Raw genomic sequence first — 13,824 nt, forward strand, 5'->3', positions numbered from 1 at the left:
ACAAAACGAAATGTGGCCATTGGTTGAGGCTGACCTAAAACTGACCCTCCAGGGTGACATCAAAGGGACAGAATATGGCTGTTCAGACCTCTGACAATGACAGAGCTAGATGAATTTCAGTGCCCCTTCATTCACGGTCAGGGCTGTCTCCCACAACTTCCCCCAAAACTTTATTAGAAGCCACCAAGAATCAGTGTCCTCAGGCATGAATGGTTCTACATACAGGAAAGTGTGATTTCCCCTCGCCAAGGTTCCCTAAACGCCTGGTGTCTGTCTGGTACTGGCATTTGCGCTGGGCTTGGAGACACTGACAAAACCCCTGCCCTCTGGTGCTAGCATGGTGTGCCTTCATTCTGGGCTGGTACAGCATGACTCCCACATCATCTGCATGGTTGATGGTAGAGATTTCCCCTTGCGTTTGGAGGGGCCCAATAGATGTGGATACATGAGGGAGATCTTCCTGGAGCAGGCTTCTGATGGCTTGTGTGAGCATGAGTACCATTGAGGAGCCCAGACCTTCAGGACACTTGCAGTGTAGCCTAATGCAAGGTGAAAAGAGCCTTGGGCGCATAGAGCAATCAGGCTCTTTCTTCCATGGAGGTGCCTTTGTTAACCTGCCTTTCCCGGTAGTGTCAGGAGCTTCAGAATGTTAGTGAGACATCAGCCACAACCAATTAGTGGCTGTTAATGGCAATTTTCTAGCTCACAAGTTCAAGGTGAAAATCATCCCCATTTTTTTCTGCTCTTTTCCTTAATGCTGCACTCTTTTATCTTCCACCATGTATGAGTTTCTGGAGCCAGAGGTTATGTCTGGGTCACTGTAATCTGGCCCAGGAGTTTCTGGTCATCAGTAGCTGGACAAGCACCTGGTCCCCAGCCTGTTTTTTCACCTTGGTGGTGGTTCCTTCACTCTATCCCTCATATCCAAATGCTTCAGGTTCCCCCACTTTGCCATTTTCAACTTTTTTAACCCCCCATACTGCCATTACACACACAGAGACACACAATTTAACACTGCATCCATACTGAGAACACCTAAATCAGTGTGTCTCTTTCTGGGGATAACCATATCTAAACCAAGGCCAAAACCTTAAACGAAAGGATTGAATCCTAGAGGGGGAATTTAAGCATTAGGAGAGCTGGCTCTCAGTGTTCTTCAGAACTTCTGGAACCTTCCAGCAAGTAGCTGTGGTGCAGCAGACAGTGCTTTCTCACCTTGGTGTCCAGGCTTTTCACTTGGCTAAGCCTCCATTTTCTTCTTGGAAGTGACAGTTGCATCTCAGCTTAGTTCTGAGAATTGCACAAAATAATGTCTGAGAAAACCCTTTACCAAGGACAAGCTGTAGGAAGGTTAGGAAAATGAGATGGGCCAAGCCTGACCACAGAGTGGCTGTTCTTCAGACCTCTCCCTGGTCAGCCCCACTCCTGCTCCTCTACTGAGGCTCCTCCGCACACTCTGGGTGGGCTTCGTGCATCCACAGTCTCCCACCAGAAATGCAGCCTGTTTACACACTCCATCTGTCTGCCTCTCTATGAAGGTAAATACTCTGGGGGTTGTTTTTGGTTGTAGTTTTTGGTCACAATTCCAAGTAGGTTGGTTCTGTTTCAATCCCTTCCCTCCCCCACCCCCCAGTAGTTTGAATTTGAGAAAGTGTGTATATACACATTATGTCTGGGGTGGGGAGGGATACAGTACTTATTAACATGGCATGTTTTTGTTTATTTGAAAATTGCTTCCCAAGATTCAATCTGGTTTTCGGAAAATTTTTAAATTACATTCCCATGTACAAATAAATTATATGCTTTCCGGATAAGTGACATGTTTATATGGTGATAAAGGGAATTATAATGCTCTTAACTCTTATGTAGTGTGTCCTTATCAAAATCGCCAAGCATGAGAACACTGTTTAGTCTCATTCATCACTCAGCACAGCCTCTTTCTGTCCACTCCAGGGCAGAGTCTTTGCCATGGCCCCAGATAATGTGTAGATTAGCTTCATGGAACCAAAGAATCTTTGAAAACCCAGTTTGTTGATCCTTCAAGGAACCCGTTAGAGTCAGCTTCAATTAGGTCAGATCTCATGGGACTGGGCTGTTGGGCTAGAGGAGGTCCCTTCAAGCCTATGAACTGTGTCCCTGGCTGGTCTCCTTATTGATGATCCAAATTTATGGCTTGCTTTTGGCCTCTGAACCTTCTTACTACAGTCACCCTGAGTGCACCGAGTACTCACTTTGAAGGCTATTTCTGTTCTCTTTACCTATTTTCCCCAGCTGCTAACCTCATTTAACCAACCAGGTTAGCAGAGTTTCCAGCTTTGAATTAGCATAAAGAGTACACATTGCAGTATTTGCCAAGAGTAAAGACTATGTCTGTAGTGGCCCACTAGGCATCTTCAGATAGTTAGTAGCTGCTTTCCAAACCCCTTCTCCTCTGTGAACTCTAGAAGGACCAAAGGCCAGTGAGGTTAACCTATCTTTTTCGGATCCCCAGCATCAGGATAAATGATGCTCTTTCCTCCATTTAAAACAGTTGATTGTCTTAAGCCAATCTAATATATTATTTTAGGGGCTACACAATTACCCTGAAAGCAAATGGAGAAAAAAGTAGAGCTAATTGTTCAGGTAGGATTTTAGCATACATTGACTGTACTTTCCTGACAAGTGAGTGCTGATCGTGGGGGAAAGGAGTGCTTTTTTTAGACTTTGTGAGGTTGACAGTGCACTCTCTACACGGGTACATTATTCCTAAGACAAACCGCTTCTTACTAGTTATGCAGATCTGGGTGCTCAGAGCTCTCAATTTCCTTTTTTGAAAAGCCCCACCTTTTAAAATGTCAGCACCAAACCTCAACTATGGCAAACTCCCACATATGTATTTTAGGTAACTGTATTCTGAAAAGAGGTGATTTTCTGAGGCCGTTTCTCTCACATCCTAGGGACAACCCAGGGAAGCTGGGCATGGCCCTTTAGAGGCCCCCTGTTGTGATAGAAGGAACACAGGCTCTGAGACTTGACCCTGTGAGCCTGCAAATCTACAGGCCTCTCTTCCTTCATGGATTCTCTCCAGGCCTCTTCCCCTGCCTCCGATCCCCTAACCCCCAGCAGACCTGATCTCCAGACAATTGATACTGCCCAGTTGAGAAGTAATTAACCAGTAACATTTGTACTCCTTACTGCCCTAGGCAAACACCTGGGGGCAAAGCCAATGGGAGATGCCCTAAGTTCAAGCAACAGAACATGAATAGAATCAGAAAACATGTGAATAGTACTTCCTGTGTGGTGGTGATGGGGAGGAGGGCACAAAGGGGCTCTTCTGGACTCTGTAAATCATTTTGTCTGTTTAAGTTTAGGGGACTACATGCTCAGCCTCACCTTCAGGCATGTGGCATTCTCCCTATTATCTAAATAAAGATTGTAAGTTAGAATATTTGAAATTGTGCAACCAGGTTGTAGAGTCACTATATTGAAGTAGTCACACATACATCAAACACACACACACACAGAGAAAGAGAGAGAGAGAGAGAGAGAGAGAGAAGAGAGAAACCTGATCATAAATTTGCCACACTTCAGAGTTTGTGTACAGTACTGCAAAGAGTCCGGAAAAGGTTGTTTAGCTAAAGAACAAATATGCGTTAGTGGGCAGGACAGGAAACGTTGAAGGCCATAGTCCTTGACACTGTCCCAGTACCCCCCAGGAGCACCTGTGGGGCAGCCTGTGAGCACTCCTCCCTGACACCTGGGACTGCCCCCAGTCAGCTATGTAGGGATGGGCTCACACTTGCATCCTGATTGCCTCCTTCAGCCAAACAAGTCCTTCCTTGCTCCAGCTTTCAGCAGCCTGATGTAATGCTGGCAGCAGGAAATTCTAATTCAGAGTGTTTTTGTTTGTTGTGCTTCCTCAGGATTTCCTTGGATCTGGAGACCCCAAAGAAACAAAGATGCTAATCACCAAACAGGCTGACTGGGCTAGAAATATCAATGAGCCCAAAGCCGCTGTGGAGATGTACATCTCAGCCGGAGAGCATGTCAAGGCCATAGAGATCAGCGGTGACCATGGCTGGATTGACATGTAGGTTTTCAGTCCCTGCCCTACGAAGCATTTGGCATCATGTTGTGTCTTGTCAGCTCTTGGTTTTGACTGACAAGGAAAAAAATAGTGTTGCTCTAAACGAATGTGATAATGATTAGGTTTTTGAGACACAGAGATTGGATGAGACATTTGCTGTTTTTGAGGAGCTTAGTGAATTCCTGGGAGAAAGAATAGAAGGGAGTGAGGAGAAGGAGACACCCAAGCATTGGAGTTGCCCTTCCCTGAGCCCTCCCTGTGATCCAGGCACTGTGATACCTTGCAGACATTTGGTTCTCGCTGACAACCTAAGCGTGGGTGTTTCCATGCCTGTCTTCCAAATGAGGAAACCAAGGCTCAAGGACCAAATGATCACACAGGCCAAATAGCTGGGAAATTGTAGAGCTGAGCTTCATTCAGACTGATTTGGCTGACTTCAATGCCCATCCTATCTAATAAAGAGGGAATATACTAATTGACGCTCACATTGTCACAAAGATGCCGGCGCCCACAACCAATAGGAGGGAATATGCTAATTGACTGCCCTGCCCTCAAAGATGGCGGCACCCAGTCCCCTCAGCCCTGCAGGGGCAACAGGTGTGCGCAGCAAGGCCGGGCCCTGCCTCCGGAGACCCCCAGTCCTCTCAGCTCCCCAGCCGCCCAGGGCTGCCCGAGGCTCAGGTAACTAGGGCCAGCCAAGGCTTGCTCTGCCGGCAGTGGCAGCAGCAGAGTTGTGATAGGGGCGTTGCCTTCCCCGCCTTCCCCTGATCGCTGGGTCGCCTCCCGCCCCTGAGGGCTCCCCGACTGTGAGAGGGGGCAGGCCGGGCTGAGGGACCCTCTCTCCAGTGCATGAATTTTCATCCACCGGGCCTGTAGTAATACCTATAATGGTAGGAACTGAAAACGAGATGAAAACTTGCTAGCATGTCAGGGAAGGAGACATGAATTCTCATAGGAGGAACCATGGATGTCTTCTCCTAGGAGTAGTCTTTGCATGAAGGATCTTGACGAATTTCAAGAGGCAGAGATAGTAGGAAGGGGCAGGATGTCCAGGCTAGAAGCATAGCACAATGGGTGGACTGTGGTCAGAATAAAAGGTGTAGGAGGGGGAGAGTGAAGGACAGCTGGCTGTGGGCAGGAGGATCTGTGCTGGCCACTCTGGGAGGGCCTTGGGTGCCAGACTGAGGCATTTAGATTTGTCAGTAAGTAGTGAGGACCACTGATCAGAACTGTGCTGTCAGGAGCCCACTCAGGCAGTGGGTATAGAGTGGCGGGAAAACTAGAGGAAGAGAGACCAGATCACTGTAGTAGGCCAGGGAGAAATATGCTGGCTGATGGGATGAATGAGAGGCATGGAGTAGGCAGAACTGACAGGACCCAACTGAATGGGGGGTGTTTGGGGGTGGGGCCAGGCAAGGGAATTGTACGCTGATTCTGAGATCTGGGACTGGTAGTCAGTAATGCCACTTGCCAAGGTAGAGAACAGAAGAGGAACAGGCTTGGGTGGGGCTGCTGGAGAGGGGATGGATTCAGTCTTGGCACTCAGAGCATCAGACCTCCAGGGGAAGGTCAAAGAAAGTGGGCCTCATGCTCATACACGTGCATGTGTGTGCATACATGTGTATACTCATGTGTACATATATGTACACACACTGCATGGCTATTAAGGGAAAGCAGGTGAGGGAGCAGTTTCTGAGGTCAGCTCAGTCTGAACTTTAAAAACTGTTGTTTGTTCTAGAAGCCACACTGTACTTCATAGGGAGCGGTGGCCCAGATAGGACCTGGGGAGGGAGAGGGGCTGGTAAATAATGAAATCATCCCTATGAACCCCACTCTGTGGTTTGATGGGTGTCCAAGAATAAAGTTTCTTGAAGAAAGAGTCACAGATTCCCCCTCACCCCCAAAATTATTCTTTTCACAGAAGGGATGGTACAGGAGAGAGCCAGGCAGAGTTAAGTCCCTCTCCCTCTAGTTTTTCATGTCACTTTTTTTTGCAACTGATATGTATCAGGGTTACCTTGAGGAGACTTAGATTAGTTCAGGAAAAAGACATTCAGCATGTTCTGCCCTTTTCCAGGTCTGGCTGTAAAAGGTGCCTCTCCTCCAGGGACATTTGGTTTGACGGGTGGGGCTGGGGAGCTCTAAGGGGTTGCCTATGCCACCTTTCCCTAAAATGTGTTGTTTCTCTCCTGAGAAGTGTTATTTTTAGATTCCATTATTATTCTAAGTACAGATTGACAGGCCTCCCTGAGCTTGCCTGTCTCTGAGACAACGATCTGTTACAGCTGCTTCCCCTTCCTTTCTCACAAAGAGCAAGCTGGGTAGGACCCATTTCTCCTGGGAAAGCTGGCTTTACCCTAAATCCTGGCCTGACTAGAGGGAACAAGCACATTTCATTCAGCCTCTGTGTCTCCTCAAGCAGTGGGAGAGCCAGTCACTACTGGGAAGAAGTGTTGAGCAGTGGTGCCTATGGCCCCTCACTCATGGTTGACACCTTGGCCAGGAAGAGAGGCACAGTCAAGATTTCCTGCAGACCTCTTTTCCAGAGCTCAGAGCAGGCCCCACACAAGCCTCTCCCTCTAGAGATTCTGTCACTGAAGAATTTTCACGCCTCTGCCTCTACTTTCCCATGAGAATTCTCAAAAACGGTGGTGGAAAGAGCCCTTTGCTACTTCCTGGCTGCAGAATCTTGGGCAGGTTTCTTCACCTTCCACCCTAGCCTTTAGTCTCCTCATCTGTAAAATGGGAAAACAGCACCACCTCTTAGGGTGGTGGAGATTCAATGAGATCACACATGCAAAAACTCATGGCACTGTTCTTGATACAGTAGGTGATCAGTAGATGCTCATTTCTCTCCCCTGGTTCCTGCTGGATAGACCAGTAACTCCCATGAAAGGGGGAGGGCGGAGCAGTGTCCTTTAGCAGGCCACCTCTCCCTGTCACTGGGCACTGTTTCTGGGTGTGTATTCACTCATTTAATAACCCCCTCAAGCACCAGGGGCCGTGATACTATATTGAGCACTGACAGCAACATGAAGTGATACAGAGCCTGCCCTCAAGGAGATCCGCTTCCTTGCCTCAGGCTCCTTTCAGGAGTCCATCTTCTCCCTGTGTGCTTGCCTCTCCAGGTTAATTGACATTGCCCGCAAGCTGGACAAGGCCGAGCGGGAGCCCCTGCTGATGTGCGCTCATTACTTCAAGAAGCTGGATAACCCTGGCTATGCTGCTGAGACCTACCTGAAGATTGGTGACCTGAAGTCTTTGGTTCAGCTTCATGTGGAGACCCAGCACTGGGATGAGGTGAGGGTGTCACACGCTTCAAGGGTTAGGGGATCCTGTCTGAGCCCTGGGCCACAGGGGACTTTTTTGGATTTAGATGGAGAGCAGCTGCCCTCATTGTGATAATGAACATTAGCCTGGCAGACAGGAGACTTAACCTTGAATTCTCCAAGCCAGAGTATTTTGGTGGGCCTTTTGATACTAGCTTTCCATTTGTTTGTTCATTCATTCATTCAGAGCATCTTAATGGACTGCTGGCTCTGTACCAGCCTGTGATAGAGACTAGGCATGGGAGAGTTTATGTGACAGCCCCCATTGCCTGCTGTTGGTCTGAGCTGCCTCTGACCAGCACCACAGGCTGACACATGTCTGACATGGAGAGACACCTGTGTGACATTTAAAACCTGCTGGGTGGCAGAAAAGGTCATCACCCATACTTTCTAGGTGCAGGTTGCCAGAGCTATTTAAGAGGTCGGCTCCTCCTCCTCCTCCTCCTTGCCTACCTGGCCCCACTTAAAGACCTAGGCTCTTCTTGCATGAAAGGCAGGTGAGAAGAATTAGCAGGTCAATAGGAAGATGACTGGGATGAGGATGCAGAAGCCGTGACGTGCTGCCCCCGCTGTATCTTGAACTCACCCTCTAGCTCACTGGCAACCTGTGTCCTGGATTGAAATTCATCCATGAAAGTATTGGAGACTGCACCCTTTGTCCTTACCCTACCCACCATGTTCTAGTTTACAGAGCCAGAGAGTAGGACTTTTCTGGGTATGAGTTGTCTCACTCCTGTCTGCCCTCTGAGTGGCTCCATTTGGTGAGGTGACATGGCCCCTTATGAGAAAAGGTGGAGCCAGAGGTAATAATGGCGTCTCAAGATAAGTTTATCAGGAGATTACTCAAGCAGCATAAATTACAACATCTTGGAACGACTCAGTCCTGGCTGTGTATCAGGCAAACTTTCTCCCTGTTTCCACATACTTTCCCCTGTGACTCATTTCTAATTCTCCTGCCTGACAGGTGGTTCTGGGACTTAGATGAAGCAGTCACCGGGTCCCATACAGCATCAGTCCATCATCATCTTTGATAGCTAATACACAGGATGATGATAATGTCAATTCTGTTTCCTTAGGTGTCGCCTGCAATTAAAAGAAATCTGTTTGCAGCGGTACAGGAGCCCACGCAAACCCTCAAAATAAAATGTTTCCGATTCTGTGCTGCTTCTGTGGTCCAGAAACAGACTGTTGTTATTGAATCCAGTCACTTGCATATAGCTGTTAATTGCCTTTGTTTTCAAAGAGCTGATTTGTTTTTGCAGTTCTGGGGGCTGTGGGGGGGAAGCACTCTCCCCCTCTGAGTTGTCAAGCTGGCAAAATATGACATCCCTGATGGATTCAGCCAAGTGCCATATTTTCAAGGGGGCTGCAGGGGCTCTTTTATTGCAAATGCATTGATTCCTTCCTCCAGGCTTTTGCTCTGGGCGAGAAGCATCCTGAGTTTAAAGAAGACATCTACATGCCCTACGCTCAGTGGTTGGCAGAGAACGATCGTTTTGAGGAAGCCCAAAAAGGTAGGTCACACAGACTGGCACCTTGCAGAAGGAGCAGGAGGGGCACTGCCCAGATACACATTTCAGGAAGGCTGCCAAGCTCCTCCCTTTGTAGACCACCAAGATGTACGACTTTATCTGGGCATGTGATGTATTTACTGATGAAGGTCTGGGGAGTAGTGGAAAGAACATGGGCTCTGGAGTCAGACACATCCAGTCCATCACGCACCTGCCTTCGGACCTTACACAGGTCCTATCTCCCCTCTGAGCAAAGCACCTTGCACTCAAATGTATCTTCCCATTTAATCCTCACAATAGCCCTATGATGTAGGTGCCGTTTTATAGATGAGAAAACTGAGGTTGGAAGTGGTACAGGGATTTTGCCTGAAGTATCACAGCAAGGAAGTGACAAAGAAGGAATTGAAGCCAGGTTGGGGCGAGGACAAAATGAGAGGATTCGCAGAGTGTCTAGCACAGTCTCACCTGACACTTTCCTCTGCCATGGATAGAAATGGGTTCTGTTTCTGGCTCAGTTAAATGGGGTATCCTCAGCTCCTCAGCATTTCCACAGGTAAAGCGGGCTGCATACTGGGTATGGCAGTATCTGAAACAGAAGTGAAAGAGAGTATAGAACTTTAATTGGTAGTAATAATTTAAAAATATGATTGCCTTCTATGTCAGGCACTGGCTGGGCACGTAACTACATAACCTTGAATCTCGGCAGCAGCTCTGCAGAGACACAGAAACTAACTGTGCCCTGCAAAGTCACAGAGCCAGAGAGTGACAGCCCAATTGGACTAGATCTGGCTGGCTGGCTGGGGAACCTGATTCTTCTGCTAGGTTTTGCTGCCTCTTCAGGAAGTCTTCTAATTGAAGTTGGGTGTGTCATATTCCATAGCATCTCATTTACACGTCTATATGGTTGCCACCTCCGGACACGTTTTGGAACAAATGTCTCCCTATTGAATCTCCTCAGCTTGGTAAAGCCCCCTTTGAAAGACAGCGTCTTCTCTGCTGCTTCAGCTTTTCCAGAGAACCCAGTTGTTAAAGTATCTGCATGTTTGGGCAAAACATATCAACCTATCCATCTGTCTGTGTCTGCCCTTCCAAGAATCCATCGCCATAGTAACTTGGTACTCAGATGAGAGATTGCAGATGAGAATGGAACAAAGGCCAGACCTTTTCCTTCTCTAAAACTGAGGATTTGGATAATCTGAGAGCCCATATGTGGGCAAGTGTCACAACTAGAAGTGCTTCTCTGGCAGCCCCAACATCCCAAGGTTCTGGCACACAGTATGTACAAGAGATTTCTCTTAAATAGAATAGGAACGATTTAGAGATTTTTGGGGGCTTGTTTTCACAAATGTTTGGTTGCTGGAACCAAGCCAAAAATTTTTCAAGGTTGTCATCAAAAAGCACTCAGTAGAAGACTGACTAAGGACTTGAGTTGCGCTTGGTTCTGTGACCTTGGCGTGCTGCTTTTCCTCCACCTTGCGGAGCCCATTAAAAAAGGTCTTCATAAGCCTGTTGTGATGATCCAGTGAAGTAAGCAGCAACAAAAGCACTTTCTAAACCACCAAAACCATTCAAGTGTCAGGTCCTGTTAGTGTCACCTCAGAAAGCACAAGGCTTTCCCTTGGAGTGGGATGGGGACAAAACCTCACTGATGAAGAACAACAGTTTTATCTTTAGACTTTGCCCTGCAATTTGGTCCCTCAAGTTTTTCTTGCTGCCATGCCTTTACAAAGTTGGTTGCCTTTTCCCAGCCAAAAGGGAGCATATCTCACTGTAGTTTTTTCAAGACATAGCCTAGGTTATTTATAGCCTTCGGCCTGAGAGGCGCATCCCAGCAACGAAGTGCTGCAGATGCTCTGATGAATGTCCTACTTCTCAGCAGCCCCTTGCAAGCCCTGCAGAATCCCTTCCAACTCCCTGAATTGTATGTGTTTTTGTGCCCCTCCAGCGTTCCACAAGGCCGGGCGGCAGGGGGAAGCAGTCAGAGTGTTAGAGCAGCTCTCAAACAACGCTGTGGTAGAAAACAGATTTAATGATGCCGCCTATTATTACTGGATGCTGTCCATGCAGTGCCTCAATATAGCTCAAGGTAAGTAAACAACAGCCAGGCCGCTTGTTTTCCCCCGGCCCCGCTCTGGCACCAAGATAAACATCGAAAGAGCTGGGACGCTTTAATTAAAGCCTTGGGCTTGTTTATTGGGTGTATTGTCGTAACCTTGCCTTGCAGTGCCCTAATCTGATGTGTCATCTTTTTCCAGTTTGCCCATAAGCTTAAAGATGGTATGAGGACCATCCTGGGGTTACAGATGGGGGTGGGGTCATACCCTGTGTTGCTAATTCAGAACATGTCTCCTCTGCTACCTGGGAGCCCATAACTGGACCTGGGTGAGCTCCGGTTTTAAAAATGTTTTTAATTAAATGAAAAGATGAAGAAGAGATCACTTTACAATAACACACTCCAGATTCTCACTCATCCCAAGCAGAAAAATAGTTTCAATGTTGCTTTCATTCACAAGACTTCCCACTGAGGGAGTTCTGAAAGCGGCTGGGACAGAGAGATGTTCTTTTTTTTTTTTTTAATATATTTTATTGATTTTTTTACAGAGAGGAAGGAAGAGGGATAGAGAGTTAGAAACATCGATGAGAGAGAAACATCTATCAGCTGCCTCCTGCACACCCCCCACTGGGGATGTGCCCACAACCAAGGTACATGCCCTTGACTGGAATCGAACCTGGGACCCTTTTGTCCCTAGGCCGATGCTCTATCCACTGAGCCAAACCAGTTAGGACCAGAGAGATGTTCTTTACTAGACTAAGGCCAGTATGCAGGAATGGGAAAAACACTGGAATTGGAGGTAGCTAGGTGACGTTGCAAGTCACAATTCCTTCCTCAGCTATGTGTCCCTGTTTCTAGCATGAGGGGTAATCTTGCCCCTCCTTCCTAAGGAGGCTCACAGCAGCCATGGTCACAGTTTGATAACTGTCAAGCTGGGGTGTAGGTTGGTATTTTTCTGTTCTGGCCAGTGGTCTGTGATTTTAATAAGGAACAGCACAGTGGAAAGAGGCTTGAGGTGAGCATGAATAAAATCGGCTCTTGCCCACCCTTCCTGCCAGGCTCCTCTGGAATGACTGAGTGCCAGTGATCATGCTCTTGCCCTAGCTGGTGCTCTCTCAGTGGAGTGACCTGAGAGAGCATAGTGTGGGCTCTGGGAGAACCTTCGAGAAATATCCACAGACTTTCCCTGGCCATGTGCTCTGCCACGCTGAGACTTTCCCGGTCTTGGGATGGCCCCAGCTTCTAAGCAGAGCACCTTCTCCATTCATTGCACCTCTTTGCCACTCTTGCTGGCGTAGTCCTGGTGTTGGGGGAGAACTATCAACTGGCAAAAGTGCCATTGCCTAGCTCTTCCTTCTAGACTGGTTTGACACGCCTTCTCCTTGTTCCCCTACTCCCCTCCCACTGCACACTGAAGATCCTGCCCAGAAGGACACGATGCTCAACAAGTTTCACCACTTCCAGCACTTGGCTGAGCTGTACCACTGCTACCATGCCATTCACCGGTACACGGTAAGATGGCCCGGAAATGGGCACCTAAGCTAGGGGCACTGCCTACTGAGATAGGGGCACTAGACTTGTCTTCAGTAAACCCACTGGGCAGGGTGACCTGCTGAGAAATCCTGCTCTTCTCCTGAGAAACAAAGTTTGGAACTTTGATTGGCTGCTTGTTTGACATGTAGCAAGCTGTGGGCTTCTGAATTAGTCAGCCAGAGCTAAATTGGGCCTTTCTAGTTGCTTGTTTCAGGTTTGGATGACTCAGACAGACTCTAGGTTAGCCAGACAAAGGGCTATCTAAAGTGATCCGGGTGAACATTCCATGGGGCTCTCACCTAGATGAGTGAAGGCCTAGTTCTAACGAAGGCCTGAGGGTCCCTCCCTAGCTCTGCAGCTAGCTTGCTATGTGACCTTGAGCAATTTACTTTCCTTCTCTGGCCTTCAGTTTCCTTCTCTATAAAACATGAGGGTTGCCAGGCCGCCATGGCTCAGTCGTTGAACGTCAACCTATCAACCAGGAGGTCACGGTTCGATTCCCGGTAAGGGCATATGCCTGGGTTGTGGGCTCCATTCCCAGTGTGGAATGTACAGGAGGCAGCCAATCAACGATTCTCTCTCTCTCATCATTGATGTTTCTATCTCCCTCTCCCTTCCTCTCTGAAATCAGGAAAGTGGCTTCTTTCCAGGTGAGCACCTGAGATGAGGGGCTCTGAAGGGACTGCAAGGGCAGACGAGGTCCCTTGAGACCACTGCCCCTGGTGTGGGGAGGAGATGAGATGCAGGCTTGATGGCTGGCTCAGGCAGAGCCTATCAGACTTTCCCCAGAGGCAAATAATGTGCTAAGAGTTCAGCACAAAAGAGGGGCAAAGAGGTGCCCAGGTGAAAAGCAGACCCCAAACTCAACTTAGGCTCAAAATCAAGGCCCCAGCTCAGTATCAGTTTGCCTGAGCCCCTTCGAGCCCAGCTCTTTCTCTTTTTGCTCTTCTTCCTCTAAACCTCGGGGCATGAACAGGGGGTGTCTCTTCTCTGTAACAGCTGAGCCTACGTGCAGGACGTTTGCACATCTGTGAGCTTGTGGCAACTTCGTACCAGCTGGGGACCTTGGCTGTGCACTCCAGTTGAGGCTTCTTCATTAGGCCATTCCTTCATTCAATAAATTCCTACTGTGTGACAGGCCCTGTTCTGAGGCCTCAGGACACAGTGGTGTACAAGACATTGTCCCTGCCTCTGCGGAGTTCATAGTCTAGTAACAAGAAGTTGTAGTAAAGTTCCCTCAAGGGACTTCCTCGAAAAGGTGATCCCTAAGCCCTAAGCCCAGAGGAGGGAGGTAAGTAAGGATGGGGCAAAGTGCAGAGGAGGAGGAAGAGC

The 13,824-nt window shown here is 48.2% G+C and overlaps 1 protein-coding gene across 2 annotated transcripts in view; it reads left to right on the forward strand.

Annotated features, from left to right (window-relative positions):
- Window positions 1-13,824, forward strand: part of IFT122 (intraflagellar transport 122) — a 69,182-nt gene that overhangs the window by 47,317 nt on the left and 8,041 nt on the right. For both annotated transcript variants that reach the window (XM_006758298.2, XM_006758299.2), the window contains 5 exons: window positions 3,903-4,069; window positions 7,195-7,366; window positions 8,807-8,909; window positions 10,852-10,992; window positions 12,377-12,471. In XM_006758298.2, the coding sequence (XP_006758361.1) occupies window positions 3,903-4,069; window positions 7,195-7,366; window positions 8,807-8,909; window positions 10,852-10,992; window positions 12,377-12,471 (678 nt within the window). The remainder of the gene's footprint in view (window positions 1-3,902; window positions 4,070-7,194; window positions 7,367-8,806; window positions 8,910-10,851; window positions 10,993-12,376; window positions 12,472-13,824) is intronic.

The sequence above is a fragment of the Myotis davidii genome, unplaced genomic scaffold, assembly GCF_000327345.1.
Source record: "Myotis davidii unplaced genomic scaffold, ASM32734v1 scaffold73, whole genome shotgun sequence".
NCBI classification, from domain to species: domain Eukaryota; kingdom Metazoa; phylum Chordata; class Mammalia; order Chiroptera; family Vespertilionidae; genus Myotis; species Myotis davidii.